This window comes from Populus nigra, chromosome 19, assembly GCF_951802175.1.
Source record: "Populus nigra chromosome 19, ddPopNigr1.1, whole genome shotgun sequence".
NCBI classification, from domain to species: domain Eukaryota; kingdom Viridiplantae; phylum Streptophyta; class Magnoliopsida; order Malpighiales; family Salicaceae; genus Populus; species Populus nigra.
The window spans coordinates 9912327-9925305 of record NC_084870.1 but is presented as its reverse complement, the minus strand read 5'-3'; the positions used below and the strand labels follow the sequence as shown (position 1 = coordinate 9925305).

General features: G+C 37.0%; 3 protein-coding genes across 5 annotated transcripts; 2 read left to right on the top strand and 1 right to left on the bottom strand.

Moving 5' to 3' along the window:
* The first annotated feature begins 256 nt into the window (after positions 1–256).
* Positions 257–2927, top strand: LOC133679444 (pentatricopeptide repeat-containing protein At5g39710). The gene has a single exon (XM_062102049.1). The coding sequence runs from the start codon at positions 403–405 to the stop codon at positions 2656–2658; it is 2256 nt and encodes a 751-aa protein (XP_061958033.1). The 5' UTR covers positions 257–402; the 3' UTR covers positions 2659–2927.
* A 2036-nt stretch (positions 2928–4963) lies between these two features.
* Positions 4964–7325, bottom strand: LOC133680624 (protein ANTAGONIST OF LIKE HETEROCHROMATIN PROTEIN 1-like). The gene is made up of 2 exons (XM_062103654.1): positions 5688–7325; positions 4964–5253 (listed from the first exon to the last, which is right to left on the bottom strand). Exon 1 carries the CDS (start codon positions 7059–7061, stop codon positions 5733–5735), a length of 1329 nt encoding a protein of 442 aa, XP_061959638.1. The 5' UTR covers positions 7062–7325; the 3' UTR covers positions 4964–5253; positions 5688–5732.
* Positions 7326–8309: 984 nt separating this feature from the next.
* On the top strand, positions 8310–12979 carry LOC133680666 (zinc finger protein ZOP1). 3 transcript variants are annotated; one of them, XR_009836362.1, is made up of 7 exons: positions 8319–8598; positions 8675–8875; positions 8995–9085; positions 11336–11431; positions 11546–11946; positions 12620–12694; positions 12881–12979. XR_009836362.1 is itself a non-coding variant. In XM_062103701.1 (6 exons), exons 2-5 carry the CDS (start codon positions 8754–8756, stop codon positions 11899–11901), a joined length of 681 nt encoding a protein of 226 aa, XP_061959685.1. In that variant the 5' UTR covers positions 8310–8598; positions 8675–8753; the 3' UTR covers positions 11902–11946; positions 12620–12979. The 3 variants fall into 3 exon arrangements, 2 of the variants coding, with proteins under 2 accessions (XP_061959685.1, XP_061959684.1); XM_062103701.1 differs by having other exon boundaries at positions 8310–8598; positions 11320–11431; positions 12620–12979; XM_062103700.1 differs by having other exon boundaries at positions 8320–8598; positions 12620–12979.

Below are 12979 nucleotides of genomic sequence, written 5' to 3'. Positions count from 1 at the left end.
ATTTCTATCTAGTCTCAAAAAAAATTTTATTTTATTTCTTGTTTCTTTCTTTCTTGTATTTATTTTTCTTGTGAAGTAAAATTATTAATAATTACTCTATAGCAACTTTAAGGTATTTCGACAAAAAAATTCTAGGAGTTGTTGGCATATTTTTCGCTCAGATTTTATTTTTGTGCCAATTGATTCATATTTTTCGCTCATAATTACTATTAAGACTTAAAAAAAATACTAAAATCTAAACAAGTTACAGCTTGAATACTCGTCGTTCGTAGAGAGAGAGAGAGAGAGAGAGGGAAACTTCTCTTAAACCCTTCAGTTAAAAATCAGAGCTCCATCAATCAACCTCTTCACTGGTTCTTCTCTCCGCTCACTGCAAAACCCTAAATTCTCCAAATTCCCAAAATGTCCCTACCCAGACTCCAAATCTACCGTTCTTTGTCTACTCTCTCTTCACCCACAGATGCCCTTTTAGCAGAAAAAGCCCTAACCCTCCTCAAACGCTATCCATACCACTTAAATTCGATATCTTCCCAAATAACCCCTGCATTAGCTTCATATTTGCTTCTCCAAACCCAAAATGATCGAACCCTAACCCTAAAATTCATTAACTTTGCTAAACCCCACCAATTCTTTAACCCCCACTGTAAATGCATTGCCCTTCACATTTTAACCAAATTCAAGCTCTATAAAACAGCCCAAAATCTGGCTCAGGACTTGGCTGAAAATTCTGTTGATGAGAAGGGTAATTATTTCTTTCAATGTCTTAAAGATACTTACTTTATGTGTAATTCAAGCTCTGCTGTTTTTGATTTAGTAGTAAAATCTTGTTCTTACCTAAATTTTATTGAAAAGGCTTTGAATATCGTTGATTTAGCCAAGCTTAATGGGTTTATGCCTGGTGTTTTGTCATATAATGCAATTTTGGATTCAATAGTTAGGTGTAGAAAACCAGTTAGATTTGCTGAGAAAGTGTACAGGGAAATGATCGCAAGTGGGGTTTCTTTGAATGTATTCAGTTATAATATTTTGATAAGGGGTTTCTATGCAGCGGGGAATTTGGAAATGGGGTTGAGGTTTTTTGAAGAAATGGAGAGAAATGGATGTTTGCCGAATGTGGTTACATATAATACTGTAATTGGTGCATATTGTAAGTTGAAGAGGATAGATGAGGCGTTTAAATTGTTGAGGTCGATGGGGTTGGAAGGTTTGGAGCCAAACTTGCTTACGTATAATATGGTGATTAATGGATTGTGCAGAGTAGGGAGGATAGAGGAGACGAGTGGGGTTCTTGCAGAGATGGATCGCAAGGGTTTTGCTCCTGATGGGGTGACTTATAATACACTTGTAAATGGATATTGCAAAGTGGGTAATTTTCACCAAGCGCTTGTTTTGCATTCAGAGATGTTGAGGAATGGATTGTCCCCTGATGTTGTTACATATACGTCGTTGATTAATACTATGTGTAAGGCTGGGAATTTGAACCGAGCAATGGAGTTTTTTGATCAGATGCATGTTAGAGGTCTTCGTCCGAATGGAGTAACGTACACATCATTGATCAATGGGTTTTCACAAAAGGGATTCATGGATGAGGCTTGCCGTATTTGGGATGAAATGATTAGAAGTGGTTTCCCGCCCACAATTGTAACTTATAATGCCCTTTTAAATGGACATTGTGTTTTGGGAAGGATGGAGGAGGCCATAGGATTGTTACGAGGTATGGAGGGTAAAGGTTTGTCCCCAGATGTTGTAAGTTACAGTACTATCATAGCTGGATTTTGTCGATACCAAGAGTTGGACAGGGCATTTCAAATGAATGCGGAGATGGTTGAGAAGGGTGTTTCACCTGATGCCATTACCTACTCATCGCTTATCCAAGGTCTCTGTGAGCAGAGAAGACTGAATGAAGCTTGTGATCTGTTCCAAGAGATGTTGAATAAGAGTCTGCTTCCTGATGAATTCACTTATACAAGCTTGATTAATGGTTATTGTAAAGAAGGAGATTTGAATGAGGCTCTTAATTTGCATGATGAAATGATAAAAAAGGGCTTTCTACCAGATGCAGTCACCTACAATGTGCTTATTAATGGACTAAACAAGCAAGCTCGAACAAGGGAGGCAAAGAGGCTCCTGCTTAAGTTGTTTTACGACGAGTCTATCCCAAATGGCATAACATATGATACACTGATAGAAAGTTGTAGTGATATTGAATTTAAGAGTGTCGTGGCTCTCATAAAGGGATTCTGTATGAAGGGTTTGATGAACGAAGCAGATCAAGTTTTTGAATCCATGATTAAGAGAAACCAGAAGCCAAATGAAGCGGTTTATAATGTCATTATACATGGTCATTGCAGAGATGGAAATGTTCACAAGGCACATAAACTCTACAAGGAAATGGTTGATTTTGGTTTCATTCCTCATACTGTGACCACCATTGCTCTGGTTAAAGCACTTTACAGTGAAGGGATGGACAAGCAGTTGAATCTAGTTATAAGGGAGATATTGAGAAGCTGCAAGCTTTCAGATGCAGAGCTTTCTAAAGCACTTGTTCAAATCAACCATAAAGAAGGGAACATAGATGCAGTTTTTAATTTGCTTGCTGAAATGGCCAAGGATGGCTTTCTTCCAAGCGGTGCAGCTCGTGCCAATGCTGGCCAGTAGACTTTATGATGGATAATTCATTGTATCTTCTATCAATGTTAACTGGACATATTTTGTCCTGTCAAGGGCCTGATGAAGGAAGCTGAATTTCAGTTTCTTTGCTTTTCTGGTATCTCAAGATGTTATGGACTTCAGTTTCACATTCTCGTATCCTCATATTTTCTTGCCAATTATTCACAAGAATTGTATATAAAACTATGATGATGAACTCTGCATGGCTGCATGCTATGTTATCTATACTCAATATGATGCAACACCAATTTACTGCATTTAGTTCAATTTTTCTTTTTCCTGCTTGTGTTGCTCCTGGTCATGGCATAATATTGCATACAGAAGAACATGTTGTAGCTTTTCTCTTATTCAATCTATTCTGACCTTTGCGCATTATAATCCACCTCAGCATCACATGCACAGTACAATCTCGCATCCACGGTGAATACTTTTGCTTCTCGGCTCCAGGAACCTTGAGCAACAACCGCATGGTAGTGCCAAAAGCATTCCTACGAATTTGAAACCTTGATTTGGACGGACTTGGAACTGAGCCATACAGCTTTCGGGAGATCATCGGTTTACTTTATGTTAAAATGTTTTCTCAATCACTTGCGCGCGCCTGAAGATGGTTTCCGTCACCAGTCACCATGTCCCATGAAGTTGAGTGTCCCATATGGGAACAGTTTTTTATTTTTTTTGTAGCCCGTATTTAAATTATGGGGATTATGACTCTGCTGAAGGAAGTGCGGATCAAACTTTTTCTGTGGAATGGTTACCATGACGTTCAACCATGAGGTCAAAAAATACAGTTTTGCTGCCTAAATAATGCATGCCACGTTTACTGTGGTTATAGATGTGCTGTAATCTTATTCTTGTGGATCAATGTCATAAAATTACCAAACCCACACTCGATGTGTTGTTAACTTGTTACCACAGGGTTTGCCCTTCAAGCTTGTGTGTGATCTGTGTAAACAGAGCTGCTTATCGGGGACATTTTGGAAGGTCCTGAATCTTTAGATCAAGCGAGGCTGAACCATGTCTCCCAACTCCCCAGGCATTTCAGCCATTGGTTATGATAGTTTTGCTGGTCTTATGGTTCGAAGGATCATTGGCCAGATAAAGGACATGCAGACGCTGAAGCTAACATTCTTCCTGTGACGCCGTACTGACATGCTAGCATTCTTTTAAGCTTTTCTCTCACGCAATTGGGCCATCTAGTTCAATGCCTCAGAGACGCTAGATTTTCCTCCATGCAGACAATACTCTAATAAATTTGGACTCGTTTTTTTTTTACTGGAATTGTTTTTTAAAATAAATTTTAGAAAAGTGAAATATTTTTTAATGTTTAGTAGTATAATGAAAAATAAATTAGAAAATATTTTTTAGTATTTGATTATGTCATGAAAAATGAGCTGAAAAGTAGCTTATTAATGTTTTATTTTTTTCAAGTTTATTAAAATAATAATAAACAAATCTTATAAATTAAAAAGTTGAATAAGAATGAAATTAAAAAAATATATAATTTCATAAATTATCTCAAATAAAATAAATAATAATCGAAATAATAGAGATCAAATCTAAAAAATTAAAAGATGAAGGAGTTAAAATAATAATAATAAACATTTCATAAATTATTTCAAATAAAATAAGTAATAATCAAAAAAATAAGAATCAAATTTGATAGATAAAAAATTTCAATTAAAAATTGATAAGAAAAAAACAAATAACAATTATAAAAATAAGGACTAAAATCAATATAAAAATTAAATTTTAAATGATGAAATTAAAAAACAAATATTCAAAACAAAATATATATAGTAATTAAAAATTTGAGAACCAAATTTGATATAATCAACAAATAATGAACATTTCTAAATTTTTCATAATTTCTGTAAAGTATTTTCCGTCAAACCAAGTCAAATTTTCTGTTAACCAAAAAATATTTTTCATTGATTGGAAAGTATTTTTTATTAATTAATTATTTTAATAATAAATAAACATAAAAAATAATTTTCCAGAAACAATCGCACCTACTTCATTCTTTGCGCGCAACGCCATGCTCAACGCCAATAGTAACGGATCTGCACCCGTGACTTTTCTTTTTTCTTATCGTGTTGTTAACTACGGAAATGAATTTTTCTCAAAAAAGGAAAAGAAAATAAAAGAAAAAAACCACGGAAGGGAATTTACTAGGTTTTGGTGGATTTATGTAATTTCACAGTGATCGCCATGTTAGCTTTATAGTTCCACATTAGCTATCCCGTACTGACAAGAGCAAAATCAATATTTCATGGTCCATGCCGTGAAGAATAAATTAAGAATGAGACTTGATAACTTTTAGGCGTCAAGAGAAACCAAACAATTGCTATGTTACCTGAATCATCATTCATATAATTCAACTTCCGGTTAAACAAGTAGTTGCTTGGCAACGAAGCAAAAGGGCCACTTCTGCTGCTGCTGCAGCCTCGCAGCATCTCCACCTGAAAACAGATGGCTGCTCTTGCTGGCAGAGCATTATTTAGCTTTTGGGCCAAGAACTCTGTTTGCCATTATCGGGTGATGGGATACCTTACCTGAAGGCTTTGGTTCCTTCAGCTAAAGAATCTGCAAAAAGAGATTCCCCAAGACAACATCAAGGATGTATAGCAAGGCAAACACCTAGGGTCAAGATATGGGACTGATGCATGAATAATTACTTCACCAGTGCATCAGAACAGCAAACACCATCTGTGCAAAAGAACCCAGGATATGAAAGGAAGTCACGCTCGAGCAAAACAAACATTCATTTAATGAGCAACAATACAAGTAACAATCAAGTACTGATACCTCCAACTACGGTTATCTGACTTTTCTCTGATTAGAGAATTCAATTTCCAAGTTAGCTCACCCAATGAAGTACAGAGAATTGATTGCATATGGAATTCAATGATGCAGAAAACCTACATCTAAAACGTTCCAAAAGAGGCCAAATAAGCAAGCAAAAGAAAACCCACATGCCATCTAAATTGGGTTAGAATTACTAAAGAATTTATCCTTACAGAGAAAGTAATGGCTGCAAAACAGTTTCTCATAAGAGCATAAATCTATCTTGAAGAAAGTCTCTGGTGCAAATCATCAGCCAGCGCCTGCCTCAGGCTATCTCCAAAATAATGAAAAGACTTCTCGTTCTCAAGCCCTCTTGCTGGAACACCACCCTCATCTGGATCCTTCCAAGTTTCTGGCTCTGGCTCCCTTGCAATTTGGCACAAGTTATGCAGCACACAGCAAGCAACAATGGTCTGTGGTGCATGATCAAGACCCACGTTCAAATCCTGCAAAATCTTCCACCTTCCCTTCAACAATGCAATAGCATCCACCACTACTGACCTCCCTTTCATCAGCATCCCATCAAACAAATTCTGTGCAGGAGACCCAGACCCATTCGGCGAAAAGGGTGTCATAAGAAATGACAGCAAGGGATAACACCAATCCCCAACTATATATGGCCTAACATGATGACCCCTAACATTAATCACCTTATCCCACACAACATCACCCGAAACAAGCCTATTATACAACACACTCCCCCTCAAATGACTAGCATCATCACTCCCACCTGGCGCCTTCACACACACATCCCAAAACACCTTCTTATGATCAGCCACAACTTGCAATAAAACCGATGAGTACCCATATCGGCATTTATACATATTACCCCCAATATCCCCACGTTTCACCTTAATTGGACTCCCATCAATAGCTCCACACATATTAGGCAAAGAAGTCAACTCCTCAAATGCCTGTGTAGTCTCAATCAGCCTACGTCTACTAACCGGAATCTTAATAAATTCAGGGTAAAGCTTAGTAGCCAACAATCTTGTAACCATATTAGTAATCTTAGAAACTAAATAAGGCTCTAAAGAATACCGCGAAGCAAGTGTTTTAGCAGAAAACCCGTGTGCTAATCTAGAGAGAACCATACTAACAGCATAATCAGTAGGTAAAGAAAGATTAGAAGCAGTAATATGGGGTTTTAATTTATCAACAACAGTAGTAAAAACAGGATAGGATAACCCGTACATTGACCTCCATTGGGAGTCACGAAGAGGAGCTTCTAATGACCAGATGTGTTCAGTGGAGAGTGCCCGGAAAGCGGAAACGGAGAAGGAGGAGGAGGATTCAGGGTTTGTAGTGGTGATAGAGGTGGAAGAGGGGGGTTTGGTGGAGGTGGGTTTTTTTTGGGAGGCGAGGTAAGAGAGGAGGGAAGCGAGGGTGAAGAAGAGGAGAGGGGTAGGAGGGGAGGAGGAGAGGAGGGAGGAAGGGGAGGAAGCGGAGGAGGATGAGGAAGGGGAGGAGAGGAGGGAAGTTGACGAGTCTAGGGCGTTGTGGAGGTGGAGGAGGTTCGAGAGCATTAACATGAAGGACTCATCCATGGGATTTAGGGTTTTTGCAGGTGGGGAGGGATCTGTTTCAGGTGGAAGAGGCGGAAAGACAGGGTGATAAAGGGTGGAAAGTAGGAGTAGTTTGGTTAAGAAGTGGGGTTTTCAGTTCCGGAATCATCATTTCCGCTAATGATTCCGGTGAAATCACCATTGATCTCATCACTTCCATTCCATGGGATGGCATTGGTTCGGTGTAACTGTTTTGCTAATGTGTGTGGACCCACCACACACTTTCATTTTTCTTTTTCTTTTTTCGTTAACATTCAAGACATTTTCATACCAGTTTTTGAATCACAATTTTTGCAATTGCTTCCTCTTCTCGGTTAATTGTTTATTATTCGTCTTATATTTTATCGGAAGTCTTAGCCTATAGTGCTGCTTTTTTTATTTCTTGACTTGAAAGTAATTATTATTTTGATTAATTTTATTTTGTTTTGATGAAATTATTTTACTTCCTTTTTCTAAAGAAAGAAATAGCCATTATTTTCTGAGTATTATTTAAATGTATAACAATATATCATTCGAGCAAAACTTTGGTTTTATCAAATTAGATTGGATTTAATGAATAATTAAAAAAACCCAATTGATATGCAACAAATTTTCTTCCCAGAAAACCTATGAGTTGAGAGTTGGATATATAGGTTTTAACTCCCAGGGCTTTATTTACTCTGGTGAATAAATAAATAAATAGTTGCTTGCAAGAAACTATGGTGAATAAATAAATAAATAGATAAAAATATTAGCACAAGCAACAAATTTGTCTAATTAGGATGGATTTTTTTTTATTAACATAAATGTTTGAGCCAGCTTGTACATGCTAATTCTACGAGCCCTAAAATTAATGATTATATAAACTTCTAGTGGTCCTAAAGTTTGTAAGACTCGAACTGTTGATTTTTAAAAAGCAAATCTAAAACTTAATCTGTTGAGTTACACCTCTCAAAATTAATTAGAATGAATTTCTTGATAATTGCCTTGCTTGTGTGTTTATTATTGAGAAATCATGATACATATTTTTTTTCTTTCTTTCAAAAAAACAATTTGAAATTTGAGGGGGAAAACCTAATAATGAATTAGGCTGATATTTTCCCTCTTAAATTATAATACTGTAAATACATTACTTGATCTTAATGTAAGCAAACATGATAAATGATCATTCAACAAGAAAATCAGCAGTATTCTCAGAAGCCGAGCCGTTGTTTAAAAAACATGATGACATTTCAATTCCAAGAAGATTTAGAATCAAACATTATTCCCACTGATACATAGACTAAATTGAACAGGAAAAATAAAAGAAAGTCGGCACCGGTTCAACTCCTGCGGTAATTACAGTTATTTTTTAAATCAAGACGAAATCAAACGACCCGTATTCCACCGCCGTGCTCGCTCGCCTCAAACTAGAAAGACAAAAGAGATTTAGAACGACCTGGGTCAAAAAAACCCCAGAAAATATTAGGGTTCAAAACAGCAAATTTCTCCGTCTCCCCAATCAAAATCAAAATCAAATTCCCAAATCATCATGACGGAGGTAAGTAAAAAATAAAACCTTTTTTTTCAAAATTTAATTTGGATTTTTGAGCTATTTTTAATGGTTAAATTTGCAGTATTGGGTAAGCCAAGGCAACAAATGGTGCGATTTTTGCAAGATATTTATATCAAACAACCCTACAAGTATCCGAAACCATGAACTTGGCCAACGCCACAAAGATAATGTTGCTAAAAAGCTCGATTCTATGCGGAAAGATAACATCGCCAAGGAGAAACAACAGAAAGAAGCTGCCCGTGCTCTCGAGCAGATCGAAGCTGTAAGTGATTTTTTTATATAAAAATAAAGGTGATAATTACAATTTCTTGTTTCTTGTGTAATTCATGAATGATTTGATGAGGCTGATTAATGTTTGTTTTTGTTTTGAATGTTTGATAGAAAGCAAATCGGAGTTATCAAAAGGATGTGGCGAATCTTAAGGAGGCAAGTAGTCTTCGTGCATTGGATATACAAGAAGATGGTCAAGAGAGTAAGTAGCAAGAATCTTCTGAAACTTAAGAGACAATTCAATGATGGTTGTGATAGCATCGGTGTAGGTTTGAGTTTTAGACATCATTATATTGTAGTTTAGTGAGTTGCATTAGCAAGTTTAGGGGCATTGGATTATTTAAGGAATGGACGGAATGGACTGAGATAACGGAGACTCGAGTCTATCTGGCTTTGTTGGAGTGTTATAGAGCTTTGATTTGATATCACCAGCAGGTCCCTTGTACTGCCAGAAAAGTTTGCATATTGCATGGTAAATTTGTAGTTGTTAGTTGTTACCCCATGATTGAGCCCCGTATAATATTTTCATGTTTTGAAATCTTTCTCTTGGTGCTGATACTTTTCTTTCTAAATGAAGTTGGCCACCGAGTGCTTCATTTTGTTAGGCAATTAAGGTGTGGAGTAACTAGAACAATGGCCACTTTTATATGTATATATTGGAGCGCAACACAAAGATTGCCCACAAAATACTCATGGACTAGGTAGGCTTTATGTACTCTCATTGCCCATAATATCACTAATATGAAAAATTGGACCACTCATCTTGCACATACCTGTAGCATTGACAAAATTAGCCATGCTTCCTTTTTATACTTCCATAGTTTGCTTACCAAGTGCCCATTCTTTAACGTTGGTTGCTAGCATGAGCTGGATATGAATAGTAGAAATTCCACTCTCAGTTGACGTGTGTGTGGGTGATTGCAACTTTGGCTTCTTAGTTGACTTTGTTTACTATCATGGCTGGCTAATGCAGTATGAAAAATGTTTTCACAACTAGCTACATATAAGTTGAAATTGAATTTTGCATCTTTAGGCTTAGAGACAGTGTTGGCTCCCAATATTTTCCCTAGACAACAACTCTCTTGTTGGCAAACCGAGTTGCAATTGAAACTCTTCAAAATTGTTGTCCATCAAATCCGTTAGTGAATAATCAGTTACTGAGTCCTCCATGCTAATTTGTTGCTGTTGTAACTTTCCACGTGATATTTTCTCTCGCAAAAAGTGATAATGCACTTCCATGTGCATCTCACATGAAATACTGGATTCTTTGCCAAATAGATTGCTGCCCAATTCTGCAGTGTCTTGGAATTGTATAATCAACCAGCTGGTGAAGACCTTTCAACAATTGATTTAACCAGACTTCTTACAATTGATTTAACCAGACTTCTTGTGCTGCCATTATTGCTTCTCTATATTCTGCTTTCATTTTTTGTTTGACAATGAAGCTATTGTTTTTTCTCTTACTAGACCAATTAACTACTTCTGAACCAAATTCGGAGACATCCTGTAGTTGATTGGTGATGCCGTGATCAGTGACATAGTTTGCACCAGTAGAGAACTGTAGTTCAGGGGGGTGTTGAGAGTCAACACCCAAGCAAAAACTAATTTGAATTATAACAACACCCAAGCAAAAACTAATTTGAATTATAATAAAGCTAGTTGTTAAGACATTTTCTACTGCCAAGCCACCAATGATTGCATAATCAACCAGTTGGTAAAGACCTTGTGCTGCCATTACTGCTGCGCTATATTCTGCTTTCATTGTTTGTTTGATAATGAAGCTATTGTTTGTCTCTTACTACACCAAGTAACTACTTCTGAACCAAAGTCGGAGACATCCTGTAGTTGATTGGAGATGTCATGATCAGTGACATGGTTAGCATCAGTAGAGAATCATCATTGAGGGGGAGTGTTGAGAGTCAACACACAAGCAAAAAACTGATTTGAATTATAATAAAGCTAGTTGTTAAGCCATTTTCTACTGCTAAGCCAGCAATTATAGCATTAAAAGCCATGCCAGGAGTCAGTTTCGACCAAAAGCATTAGCAGCCATCCATCTTTTAAACTTGTAATTTTCCACATCCAGCTGTTACTCAGAAATGGACCTAAGAAAAGTGACTTCTGTGACCGACTATGCACAAGTATAAAAGGGACGTTGACTCATTTTTCTATACTACTTCAATGAGTGGTTAGAGGAGAGAGCCTTGTGAGCTGGTGAGAATTCTTTGCAACTGACAGTGGGCATTTTTCTTTATTTTATTGAGGATTCTCTCCTCGTTTGTTTGTGTGACGTACCTGTACATTGTTATAGTATACTAGTTGTGTGCTGTATTTTGTTTGTTCTTTACACCCTTCTGATACTTCAATCAGCATTGTCCTATTAATGGCTTTTGAAATTTTAATGTCTTGATTGTTTTAGTGTTCAAACTGATACAGCTCTTAATGATGACAGAGTGGGATTATGACAGCACTTCAGGCTATTATTACAATCAAAGCAATGGTTTACACTATGATCCAAACTCAGGCTTTTACTATTCTGATGCTATAGGTACAGGGTCGTACAGTGGAATTTTTACAGTCTTCTCTGGTTCTCCCTAATGTTCACAACAAGATTTTAAATTATAGATTAGTTATGCATGTTAACTCAGAATTTATGTGACAGGCAAGTGGGTGACGCAAGAAGAAGCGTATGCTGCGGTTCAGATTTCATCAGGCTCCAGGAATAAAGGATCCAGTTTTAAAAAGCCTTTGCCAGCATCAGCTGTCAGTTCGGTAAAAGAAAATAAAGTCGCTGCTCAAAGTGGCCCTGCACCTGGTCCGGTAGTTTCAGCTTCTTTAAATCCTAGAAGATCTGTTAAAGGCGCTCCTTCAAAATTTGCTGTTAACAAGAGGAAGAGGCCAGATGAAAAGCCAAAGGCTGTATCTGTAGAAGAAAAGGCAGCACTTAAAGCTAGGGAAGCTGCAAGGAAGAGGGTCGAGGAGAGGGAGAAATCATTGCTTGGCCTTTACCAACACTGATTTAGAGCTTTCAACCAAGCACATTCTGTATCCTGAATATGAAGGGTATGTTTTCAGCATGTTATTTGCTATTGATTTTTTCCTGAGTTTAAATAAGGAAATATAAGTTGATTTAGTTTCAAATTTGAATATCACTAATGTAATTGATTTAGTTTCCTGAGGTATTTACTTTTTACACCTTTTTCCTGCACAATTATTCTTGTCAATGGATGTTGTCAAGATTAAGATCTGATAATGCATTGTTAGCCTAGATGCATTTCTGCTCTCATGGATGTGGGTGCTGGACAACTCAAACAATAGAATATAACCTGCACTCTTTCTGTTTGTCATGCATCTAAACCAAATACCAGCACACATGTCCATTTCACTGTCCTCAAGTAACCCTTTGCCAGGCCCTGGTCCAAAACTTTACCTCGCACTTCCCATTTTGCTACCTGGTTCATTACTATGTTTCTGCCAGGACGTTGTTGAAATTGTTTTGTTGGGTTTTTTTGTCAAAACAAATGTTCAGGTGATATGGTCTTGTTAATGCTTCACCTGTTAAAATTTTATCCTAAATATGCAATCACAGTTGCATACTTCAAAATGTCTGTTTTACAAGTCATTCTTGGCATGGTCATACTAATACAACAGCATGTGAAAGGATATGCTGTTGTAATTAGAACACGAAATGGTTGATGGACGTGGATTATTCTGTTTGAATTGGCTTTTTATGCAGATATGGAGTTTTACGCAACAGCAGATGGAAACTTCTTTTGCAACCTGCATAAAGTGGCTGTCCATAGTGTTTCAGGTTATAATCTGGTCTTTTATTGCCATCTGCTCCTATACGAGGAATGCTAGGTTTCTAAAAATGTGGTGAACGAGGAAACACGAATATTATAATGTCTGTAACCTTGCAATCAAAATTTCAGCTCTGTATTTTTGTGATAAGCAAATTGACCGCTCAGTTATGTCAGATCATTGTTTTCTTCTGTAGAACGGTGGGATTGGAGGCATGTGACTCCTGTGCCATTTGGATGGTAGCCCTATTGGAACTGGATGTTGCAATGAAGGAGTGAGTACTATTTTTTTCCAA